Source organism: Eubalaena glacialis, chromosome 2 (genome assembly GCF_028564815.1).
Source record: "Eubalaena glacialis isolate mEubGla1 chromosome 2, mEubGla1.1.hap2.+ XY, whole genome shotgun sequence".
In the NCBI taxonomy this organism is placed as follows: domain Eukaryota; kingdom Metazoa; phylum Chordata; class Mammalia; order Artiodactyla; family Balaenidae; genus Eubalaena; species Eubalaena glacialis.
Genome location: NC_083717.1, coordinates 18,315,597 through 18,328,066, shown reverse-complemented (window position 1 = coordinate 18,328,066; position 12,470 = coordinate 18,315,597). Strand labels below are relative to the sequence as shown.

The window sequence follows — 12,470 nt, the reverse complement described above, 5'->3', positions numbered from 1 at the left end:
TCCTGTTCTTTCTCCGAGTATTTCGTTCATTTTCTAAGAAGAGCTCGGGAGTAGCTCCTACCTGCTCCCGGCTCCCCCGTGCGTGCTCCCGCTCCCTGTTTCTTCCCCGCTCACTCTCTTGTGTTCTCAACTTCAATCCCCTCCTTGCTCTCTTAAGGTATTTTTCTGAAAATACAAAAATTAGCAGCCAAAGTTTCCCCCAGTCTTGTCCTAGAGAAACCCTCCCGTGCCCCCCATTCACGTGGCTGTGCCGCTCCCCGCCCTGTGGTGAGTTTCGTCGGCACCCTGGGGTGTCATTCCTCTTCTTACCCTGGCCTCCTTCCTTCCACTCACACCCGGTTTTACCTGTCCTCAGCCCTCGCCAGGCAGGTGGGGGTCTGCTCGAGTATTTGAATGGTCAGAGTGGGATTCACTTGGAGTGATTTTTCCACAATACACAACTCTCAAAGGACCCTTGGCCCTGTATTCATTATTCTGTAGACTCTCTAGAAGAGCTGTGTCTAGTAGATGTTGGCAAGTGCGTGTTGACTTCACACCTGCCACAGCAGAACAGAAAGGGGACCCCAAATCAGTGAAAGGGCCAAGGTAGCCCTTGGAAGCACTGTTTTCTCTGCTCTTGGGGCTTCCTGGGTGTTCCCCATAGGCCTGGAGGGAGCTCAGGACCTTGACAGCACCCACCCTGTCCCAAGTTCTGTCTTAGCAAAGGATTTGGGGACACTGAGTTTTTATGTCCGGATTTAGTAGCCAGTGCACATTTGTATAAGCCCCTGGTCACTCCCATAATGGCCTCAGGCCAGCCCTCCCCTCCCCCAGGAGGCCGGGAGGTAACCATGAAAGGCTTTCCACCTCTGCAGCCAGACCAGAACCACTCTCTCCTACCCTCAGGGACGACAGGAAAGCGACCCCTGAATGAAATCTTTAACGGTTAGGAAGTTTTTTTGTTGCTGACTGATGTATCTTTTTTTTTTTTTTTAATTAATTAATTAATTTTTGGCTGCGTTGGGTCTTCGTTGCTGCACGCGGGCTTTCTCTAGTTGCGGCGAGCGGGGGCTACTCTTCGTTGCGGTGCGTGGGCTTCGCATTGCGGTGGCTTCTCGTTGCGGAGCACGGGCTCTAGGCGCATGGGCTTCAGTAGTTGTGGCACGCAGGTTCAGTAGTTGTGGCTCGCAGGCTCTAGAGCGCAGGCACAGTAGTTGTGGCGCACCGGCTTAGTTGCTCCGCGGGCATGTGGGATCTTCCCGGACCGGGGCTTGAACCTGTGTCCCCTACATTGGCAGGGGGATTCTTAACCACGGGTAAGTCCCACTGACTGAGGTATCTTACTAAGAAAAATGTAGGTGCCCACTTTGGGGGCATGTGCGCATGCGTGCAGGGAGGGAGGCGGGGCGGTTGCAATGATAGCGTGAAGACCTGTCCTCCAGGTGCAGCCCTAACGGGCTGATGCTGTTAGGAGAAGGAGCAAAGTGGAGTGGGAGAAAGGGGCAGAGGAATCCGACTGGCGTCCTGAGCTCCTGCAGGCCCGCTGTCGGCGCTGCTGCCGGCGGGGGAAGGGCCGACCCCTCTCGGAGTGTCCGCGGGCTCCAGGCTCTCTCGTGCGGCCTGGTTAGGCGGGGGACGCACCGATGGCCGGGCGCTGATGGAGAGGGACGGGAGCCCTGCCCGGCTGGGCTGTGCTGGTGGCTGTGTCCTGCAGTGAAACCCTCCGCTCCCCTTGCCTCTTGGGTACTTCATCCCTGGCTGCTTTTCCTTAAACCTGTCGTATGTTTGTCCTTCCTTTAAACTTTCCTTAATTGCCCCTTTCCGAGTCAGCCGTCTGCTGCTGGATTGGATGGATTTGAGGAGTTGGCGCCGTTCGAGGAGCAGCCACGGGGCATAGGACCCTGGGCAGTGAGAACGGGGGTGGGTGGAGGCCAGAGGCTCCTTGTGGTGGGGTGGCGGGGAGGCACGGAGGCACCCGAGCGTGGAGCATATTGGAGGAGCCGTCGGTGTGGATGGTCAGCAGGGCGCCGGGACGGGTACGGCGGGAGGAGACTTCTAGGAGACGGGGTTAGAGAGATGCTTTCAGTCCCGGTGGCTGCAGGCCTTGACCTCGAGACATCTCGCCTGGGACCTTCTGTTTAATTCTTTGGAGGGCTTTTACTTACTCTTTTAAATTGAGATAACTGTAGAATCACATGCAGTTGTAAGAAAGAATATAGAGGGCTCCTTTGTATATTTCCCTTACTGGTAAGATTTTGAAACACTGTAGTATTAAATCACAGCAGCACTGAAACAACCCGCTGATCTTACTCACATATGCCCACTTTTACTTGTACTCATATGAGTAGTTGGAGGGCTCCTGATCGGGGTGGTTGCGTTATCGGTTTCAGCATGAGAATTCTAATGATGCCAGTTTCGTATGCCTCAGAAAAACTCTTGGTTTTATTTTGTAAACATTCATATGACATTAGAACATTGCATGTATATTTTCCCCTTGGCTCTCTTTTCTCTCTTTTCCCTCCTCATATGTGTCTAAGATTCAGTGGGACCAGTGAACGCATCCTCTTATCTATAGAAGTGGGTTTTAAACTCAATCTTTCCAAGGAATCACCTGTTATCTCTAGTGAAGTGTAAGCGTATTGTGGCTTTGACACGTCTTAGTTCTTCCTGGACAGCAGTGCGGTCAGCTCCAAATGGCACGGATGAGGAGTCTATTGACAGGCGCTCCAGGGACAGCTGGGTCACAGAGGAGCAGTGTGACCTTTGACCCAGCCCTACAGTCTCTATCCAGGCCTCAGTGCACTTATCTGTAAATGTGATATTTCAATTTATCTCTAAGGCGCCTTCCAACTATAGTATTCTTTATTTATTGCTTGTATATATATAATATATATATAATAACAGGGTGATAAAGTCATTTTATATCCTTCTCTCTGAGTCATTCATTGTTTTTTCAAGCTTATTTCCTGCCTTGCCTTCCCTAGATTTCTTCCAAGGATTTTATCTCAGTAAGTGAAATACTGATAAATACCTTTATAAAAAGGGGCAACTTATATTGGAAGGTAGACTTTGCAATCCTGATGCCAGGTTTTTCTCCCCGTGGCATGTGTTAATAACTTGGTCCTTCTCACTGTGAGATGTGTCTTTAGGAAATGTGTAATTGCCCCAAAGATGGGGGAGACGGTCTTCATTTTGCATGAAGAGTAATTATGCTGTTTGCATCGTATGTTCTAATAGAACTTGTGTCACTGCATACGTATTATTTTTAGATTTGGTTAAATACCTTGATGACTGCTGCCTGTCTTATGGAAAAGGTTTCTTCATTGCCTTGAGCGGGTAAATAATTTAAAAATCACTTGAAGAATAAAAGAAGAGAAACATTGGGAAAGTTGATTAGGAGTAGGGGTGCAATGTGTAACCGTTAAAAATGTATGTATCTGCCCTTTTAGTATTTGTTCTAATTCATTATTAGATGTTCCATTTTCCCACTTATTTAAAAGGCACCTAATCTAGAGAAGCAAATCAATATTTACAGTGCATTAGTGCCACAGAGAATTTGAGATCTTGTTATGAGGGTTTATTGCTGTTTTATCCACTCTTCAAAGGAAGGCACACATCAAACAGCTGTCCGGGACCCGGTGACATCGCGCCCACCCCCGTGTGCTTCATCCAGTAGCTTAATTATTGAAGATCCTCATCTTTGAATTTTCTTGTTAATATTTCAGAGGCTATACTTTGAAAATATATATATTAAATAACTCAGAAGATTATGAGGAGAGAAAGTTTATTATCGTGTTTTGAAAGGCATGGATTTTCCTAAAATGGAGGGTGAGGAATCGTAATAATAATGACCAAATTACCTGAAATGAGAAGCTCCCATTATTTCTAATTGCTCTGAAGAACACAAATTACATCAGATTATTAGTAATGCTGAAATAGGCCGTGAGCCCCAGAAATATGGAGCAAATTATAGGCAAAAAGGCCGTATTTGTATTTTATTTCTCTGAGGCCAAGACAAAACTGCATTCTTTCTGCAATATTATGCTTTATCAGTACAGTGAGAGGTGGGGAGCTTGTCAGATGAATCAGGCAGTTGTGTTTCGTGCTTCTTTTTGTTGATAAGACCAGGCGTTTGGAAGAATCTCTTTCCTTAAAATCAAGTTCGGTTCATCCAAAGACCTCACGCCAGTTGTGGCTACTTCTGCACTGTTACCCACAACTCTGTGCATCTTCCTCCTCCTTTGTTGCTTGTAATACTTTCACTTATTTAGAGGCAACTGGTAATTCCTGTTGATACTATTTTGAAATGCTTTTCTATTTTTTTCTAGTACATCTTCATAAATTGTTTTAAGTTCTGTTAGGATGAGGTTTGGTGGATGATTACTAGTATAGAAGTGTATCCAATGTGGAATCACACAATTTTTAGCATTAAAAGGATCTTCTGTCCCCATTAGTGCAGCCTCTGGTTTTATAGATGGGGAGACTGAGGTCCAGTGAGGTGAACCAACATGCCAGGATTATGCGTTCAGGCCAGTGGTTCTTAATGTGTGTGGTCTATGGGTCCTTCACATCAGTAAGGCCATTTCAGGGAGACTGTTAGGCAAAACTCTTTTCATGGTGTTCCAGAAACATTTTGTGTTGTTCACTGGGTTGATATGTGCACCAGTGGTGCCCAGACACTGATGGGTAAGAGGCAGGCTCCTTGGCACAAAGTGAGATGGTAGCACCAAATGTATTCTTCACCCAACACACCCGCAGTTTAAGGAAAAAAGCCATTTTATCTACTATTCTTGATGAAGCAGCAAAATGATGACTTTTAAAAAATCCTGACCCTTGAGTACACAATTTAATATTTTGTGTGACAGCATAGGCGGTAGGCATAAAGTACTTGTACATATTGAAGATCAGTGGTTTATTGAGAAAAACTTTCATGTGATAGTTTGAGTTGTAAGCTAAGGTAACCATTTTTAGTGGAACACTATTTTTGTTTGAAAGAAGGCTGGAAAAACTGTGCTTATTCAGACTTTGGTGTCTGGCAGGGTTTCTAGAAAATGGATGAAGTGAGCCTGTCACTACATGGCAAACGACTGACAATATTTGTTGCCAAAGATAACATTCAAGCTTTCTAGTAGAATTAGATTTTGGAAAAACTTATATCCCACTGTGAGCATGACAACTTCCCAGTACTTAATGATTTTTCTGATGGAATTGGTAATGATATTCACATATGTGACTTTCTGATATAAAGAAATATATCAACATTCAGAAGATTGGCAAAACCCAATTAATAATATATTCCAAATAACTAATGTTACAAAATTTGTCACAGGTAAAAGATCCAATTCCAGGTGTAAGACAGACAAATGTTAACAAAGAATGGGAAGTTTACATTCCATATTGTAGCTAACCTTTGAGAAACTAATTTCTCAAGCTTTGGTGTGGTATGAAAGAAGAAGATATACAGTTATCTGAAAAGATTACTGACATTTGATTTCCTCTCCCAGCTAAATATTTGTGGAGCTCGTTTTTTCTTCATATACTAGGTCATATTGCAGCAGGTTGAATGCAGAAGCAGCAGTGAGAACCCAGATGTCTGCTACCAAGCACTGTGAAACAGTGCTGCTACCCCACTACATATGCTTTATTTTGTAAAATTGTTTTCATAAAATTCTGTTGTTTATGTTAACATGTAATAGGTTTATTATTGTTAATTTAAAAATGAATAAATAAATATTAAAAAATTTTTTCATTTTCACTTCTAGTATGGTAAATATCCCTAGCTATAACCCACATAAACAAAACCTCTTTGGGGTCCTCAGTAATTTAGAGTGTGTGAAAGGGTCCTGAGGTCAGAGTTGAGAAATACCGGTGTAAGCGGGTCTCGCTTGGGGCATGCTACATCATCTTATACATCATACTTCCTCTATTGAACCAGTAGAGGTTTTTTTTTTTCCTTCTCCTATTTTAGCATTTTTGAAATTGGGACTCCAGTTGTTTCAGTCTGTATGTATAGCTGATGTAATAGTTCTTTAACTCTCCCAAATCTAATGATGCTATTAGTTAAAATCAGTGTTTGATTTCTAGGTGTAAGTAATTTTACTGTGAAAACAACAAAATTCTTCCCTTTTACAAAATTGAGACTAATGTTTATATCTGCAAGTAGCTAGAAGTGGAGTTTGTTTTCCAATGAATGGTTGAATAGTAGAATTAATCTCATGATTTGGGTGGTGATGGAGCACTGACCCAGGCGCCTCAAGTTCTGGACAGGAAACTGTCCCTGTACTCCTCCTGTCACCTCTCCGAGCCTCCGCTTACTCATCTGTGAAGCAAGTTGCGTGTTTCTCCACTGGGACTAACGTTAAAAACAAAAAAAGATTTAGATCCTTTCAAGTCACTGGTTTCTTAATGTTATTTAATCTCTGTGTGTGTCTGTGTGTGTGTGTGTATAAACTGGATGAACATGACATATAATTTTCACACAACCATAAAACCAAGAAGAAATTATAAACCAATAAAAATGTAAATTTTCACCATCAGTGTGAGACACTGTCTAAATCGTAGGCAGTAGGGGCGTGGACACGTGGCGTGTTACAGGGTCTTTATATTTGGACCCAGTTTTGCTGCCCATGTGCACTCTGATACTCTGTTCTTGCAGCTCAACAATTGCAAGAAAACCTTAACTTCAAGATCATCATGATGTCACTTGGCGTTCCTTTGTTGAGAACACGTTGTTTACTTTTTAAAATGAGTTCTGTTCTTTTCTCATTCGCCTGGTAATCAGATCTAGGACACCTTCCTGAACTTGACTGTGGCCACCACTGTAACCGTGGGGTCTGAAACTGCACGGGAGTGCTCAGTTACAGGATGGTGCAAATGAAAGATCCAGACTGTCCTTATATTCATTTCTTTTATCGCTATCACTAAAATGAAAACAAGAAGTGGAATGAATGTGTGAGCAACTCGTAGGAAGGGCTGCCTGGTAGCACGTCTCCTGGGACATCCTTTACAGTGTGTTTGATGTAGATGCTGCCTGGGCGCTGTGCCCCAGCATCTCCCCAGAAGGTGCAACCCAAGGGTCTGCAGTCCTGCTGTAACCCCCGTGGCCTCGAATCCTCTTTCTTTCCCTGCGTCTAGGATTTTGAGAGTTACAGATACAAAGAGGTAAAGTGCTAATTATTTGTGTCTGTTTCAGACTAACAGATTAACACAGTGATCATGTCCCTTCAGAAGATGATGATCCTAATTATTCATCTAATCTGAATCATGTCTGCAATGTGTTTCTCTTGGGGAAATTTTCAGAAACAAGTTGAGTAAGCTGTTTTATTGTGTCCAAGTGAATTTGGTGAAATTTATAGTCCCTGAATTTATTTGGGGGTTGAAATGGACTTTCATGTGGTTATTTTATTATTGTGGGTACTGCTTTTAGTCATTACCTCTGTACCATTTTTAAAGGCCTTTTGTGAACTAATAGTGCTTCTTTTAGACTTAACACACACACACACACACACACACACACACACACAGAAATTGAGGTATACAGAATTCCTTAACAACTAAGTAATCAGCGACCCTGTAATTGGAAAGCAACAGAGCCCATATCTAAGGAGCATTATTGTAATTTCCCAGAAGTATTTTATTCTTCCTCCTCCCCATTTTATTGCTTTTCTGCTTACATGTTTGATTTTTGAATCTGGGAACAATTTTGTTAATTGGGAGGGAACTTTTTTATGGTAAGAGCATTGTACTATTAACACACATAGTTCCTTAGATGTATATTTTTGTGAACTTGTTTTGAGAGTGACTGTATAGTTCTTTGTTGTGTTTTATTTTTATTTTTTTGGTGCAAATTATAAGCAGCAAGAGCTGTCACAAGTTTTTACACACACTTTTTACACGCTGAAAATTGAAAATTATTCTTTCCCATAATTTTCACGTATGTGTTTCTCTCAGCAAGTTAAGATAACTACCAACAATATTAAATGTTCAGTATATTTTTTTCTCTGGTAGTGTTATTCAGGCTCTTTCTTGGTTATCAAATCCTTTATTGGAAGCAAATGTTAAATGCAATATTATTATGATTCATATGCTTCTGTTTTCTCTGGTTGTTTCTAATTTGCTTTAACATATTGGATTGACAGTGGTTTAAATATAACCTTCAATGTATGTAAATAGTCTATCTTTAGTTTCATATCCTCAAGGATCTCCGTAGCCACACCACTGAGCAAATGCATCAATATTCCAAAAACGTTTCTCATGGTAAATGATGAGTTTACTCCTTCACCGCTAAAGCTGCTATGTTAGAGGCTTTTTATAAATATTTAACTTGTATCCTAGTTTTTGAAAACAGATTACTCTAAGCGTAATATCATCTAAAATTTTTGTCTTATGTTTATTATGCTTTTCACTCTGTTGATGTGTGGGGCTTTTGGTTCTGATTCTCAGTGCTACAGACTCATGTGCCTTTATTCTTCTCTCTGGTTTTGTAGTTCTGTTTCTTTTCTGTAACGGTGATCACATCTGCTAGGATGTTCTCAGTGCTACCATTACAAATTTTAGCCTGGGTTTGTTGTTGATTTTGTTAGAGAAATTGCAAGCACACCGCTCTTTCATTGGAATACAGTTGCTAAAACACCATCTTTTATGTAATTGTGTATGTGAGTATATGGCAGACACTACCTGCGTATTGGTGTACTACTTTTAAGATTTCCGTTTTCTCAAGGATAAGAAACATGTCTGTGCTCTGTACTTTCTGATAATACTTTATTGAACAAACGCAATATTTTATTTAACAGATTTCTTTAATAGCCGAGCCAAACCAATATCAGGATTATAAGAACAGCAGTGGTGATTATTGTCACTCTCTATCGAGTGCACACCATGTGTCAGACATTGTCTTACGCACTTTAGCTCATTCAGTCCTCCTGGTACCCTTAGGAGAGAAGTACTGTTTTATTGCTGTTTGTGTAGGAAGGGACCACAGGCAGAGGGCAGGGAGGCCACTTGCCCAGAGCCACACAGGTAACCAGTGTGAAGTGCAGATACCAGCCCGGCCTTCTCACTCCAGGTATCCTGCAGGTACCGTATTTCTTTCTCAGTGAAGTGTTTAAAGGGACTAAGGGAATTTCTATTTAGGAGGCTGGCCCACTGTCACCTTAAAGTGTTATTCTATTCTTTAATCTTTTGATTTAACTACCTTTACCCTAACATGTAGTTTTCAGACGTTAGGTTATCTTTAATAACGCTGTTTTGTGTTGTAGATATGCCTCTTCACGTCCGACGAAGCAGTGACCCAGCCTTAATTGGCCTCTCCACGTCTGTCAGTGATAATAACTTCTCCTCTGAAGAACCTTCACGGAAAAACCCCACACGCTGGTCGACAACCGCTGGCTTCCTCAAACAAAACACCGCCGGCAGCCCTGCAGCCTGTGACAGGAAGGTAACTGCTTCTAGATCGTGTCCTCTTTCTATCAGTGATGGGAGTCAGCCGTGGACCAGGCCTTTGCTTCCATGGCGTCCCTGCTACATCCTCTGTGACCTTCACACCAAAGTTCAGATAACTTCTTCTTTTGTATTGCCCTTGAGTTTTCTGATCAAATCCTTGCTATATATTGTGTATCTATTTATGTATCCATTTTTGGAATGGATAATATATATGTTCCTATGATGAAGAATGAAACCTTTTAACGTGAAGTATGTACACCTAAGGTCCCTCTCCTACCTCCTGACCTGTCTGCTCATCACCCCATGTCTCTTCCTGGGCAGCCCCATTATGAGCTTTTTGCATGTCCTTACAAGGATCTTTTGCGCATGTATAAGCACATATTCATGTTGGCCCCTGAGGTACATTAAAGAAATCACAGCATGTGAGCCATTAAGGATGAAAGTGGGCGCCATCCATGGTCATTTGCTCTCTCTACTCAATTGAAACGAAATGGAAGTGTACTGTCTAGTCTTAATAATATTCTCTTCTTTGACCAAATTTAATTTGTCCATGACCTAATTTATTTAGTCTAAATAAATAAGCTTTATTTTAGTCTATTTAGTCTACTTTTTTTCCAATTTGTGTTAATGCTCCTTGTCATATATTCCTACAGAAGCCGTACCATCCCATTCTGTTATACCTCTAACCTTTTACCCAATGAGCTTTAAGCTCTGCTTGTCATTTTCACTGCTGAATCTATAAAATAGATTCTCAGCAAACATCTGTTGAATGAATTAATACACATTTTTCAGTGCAGCCAGTAATTGAGCACCATACATATCGAGAAGTGTGGAAATATATTAATCACATATTAATAGTAAAAATCAATGTAGTTTGATATTTGCTTGATTTATCCTTTGCATCTGTGTCAAAATACCTGTTTTAAATATTTCTTTTATCTTGGTTTCACATTTCAACAAACTCTTCTTCGTACCAGTTCAAATAAAGAAAAAAAAAAAAAAAGAAGGGAATATGTAAGTTTAAACTGAGAAGAATCTACCAAGAAAATACAGTGTACTATAGTCTGATTTTTTGGATGAGGGGTTTAACTCTTCTGTTATATTTTATTAGATATGTGATGAGTTTCTTCTCATTGAGATTAGCCTGAAAATTTAGAATGCTTTATCATGCAGTAGACTATTCAAAGAATCTGGTTTCTGAATAGGCCTCGTGACCTTTAATTTGTGTTCGGAATAGACCTGATTTCCATGGATATTCACAAATATATAACAAGTCAAGTTGGTAGTTTAAAAAAATTTATTACTTAAGAAAAAGGTTTTCGCTTAGTTGAAGGATAGGGGGTCAGAAGTCACTGAGGTAATCAAAGTTTTCTTTTTAACTCATTCAACATCTTGGCTGTATGAGTCAGCTTCAGTTACAGCAGACAGAACCACAGGAGCTATTTTAAACATAAAAGGACTTAATATTGAGAATTTGCTTTTCAGAAAATTATTGGAAGGGCCAGAAGAGCAGACCATAGGCTGGGCCCCCAGGGCTTTCTGGACAGTGCAGTACAGCGTGTCTAGCTGGCCTGGGGAGGGGGCAGAGGTGCAGGACCTGGCGTCCTGCTGCCTGCATTGGCCCAGTAGACGTTAGCACTGTCTCCACCTGTGCTCACCTTGCCGCCTGTCACCTGTGGAGCTGGGCCTGAACCCAGGAACACCCTAGAAAATGCCGTCATCTCCACGGCTTGCCACTAATAACAGCCCAAGAAAATCCCCTATTTCACAATTATCATTAAAATCTCAGGCTGTTGAATCCAAATGGGCAGAATGCAGTTTGCTCCAGATCCTTATGTCTAGGGGTGTCTGGGAAACGGACTTCAGCCTTCCAGGCTCTGCAGCCCAGGGAAGCTGCCTGGAGAGGATGGAGATGCTTATGGCCAGTTAACCATGTCCACCTCACTGCCATTCTCTTTTATTTTGTTTTATTTTTTGGCCGTGCCACGTGGCATGTGGGATCTTAGTTCCTCAACCAGAGATTGAACCTACGCCCCCTGCAGTGGAAGCATGGAGTCGTAACCACTGGATACCCAGGGAAGTCCCTCATTCGTTCTCTTTTAAATAACATGTGTCTATCATTGTAAAAAATTGGGCAACTAGTAGAATAGAACAAAATTACATTATCCATAGTTCCAAACTCATCAACAACCAGTACTAAGATATTAGTGAACACACACACACACACACACACAAAGTCGAAGTCATTCTTTGTCTACATATTTGCATCCTGATTATTTCTACATTTTTTTCATCTCACAGGGATTTCCCCTGGTGTGAATTTTATTAGAAAATATTTTTAATGAACGCCAAGTATTCCAGGGTAGAGTATACTTTATGATTCTCTTATTGTTGGACATTTATACTATGTTTTTTCACACTATAAGTATCAGCACTGTAAGACAAACTTGAATATAATTTTGTTTTAAAAATGGTTACTTTACCCAACAAGCTTTTTCCCTGTTGGGAGTGGTATTTAATGTAGCCAGATGCCTACACTTTCCCATGGCAGAGGCCTTGATTCACACACATATCTCTAGATGGAATCGTATTCACATACGACACACATAAAAGGCAATGTGTAATGAATTTGTCTTTTGAATTATCTTTGGCTTTACTTTTCGAATACCTATTTACTAAGTTTCCTAGTCTAGATTTTTAAGCTGTTTGTATTTTAGTCTGAGCCGTTTGTTTTTTTTTTTTAACAGGTATATGTCTGATAAATGCTGTCTTATTTTCAGTTATAAAACGACTTCCAATGTCTTCAATATTAAGAAAGGATGCTTGGAGGAAAGCATACTTGCTTATCAGTATTAAATTTATTTATTTCTGTTGCGTCCATGAGAGCTTACCTATGCTGGGCAATTTCAAGATGTTATAAATTCTTATCAGCATGTAGAGGTTTAGGTTTTCTGTATAAAAACACGGAAATCAATTAGTTAAGGGTTCACAGTCCTGTGATTCATTGATCTCTAATGGTTAATACAGGTTGGTGTTCTTGTATAACTCAT

The 12,470-nt window shown here is 41.3% G+C and overlaps 1 protein-coding gene across 13 annotated transcripts in view; it reads left to right on the top strand.

The window, feature by feature from the left end:
* PARD3 (par-3 family cell polarity regulator) overlaps positions 1-12,470 on the top strand; it is a 628,388-nt gene that overhangs the window by 278,275 nt on the left and 337,643 nt on the right. For all 13 annotated transcript variants that reach the window (XM_061179018.1, XM_061179012.1, XM_061179004.1 and 10 more), the window contains exon 4: positions 9,237-9,415. In XM_061179018.1, coding sequence (XP_061035001.1) covers positions 9,237-9,415 — 179 coding nt within the window. The remainder of the gene's footprint in view (positions 1-9,236; positions 9,416-12,470) is intronic.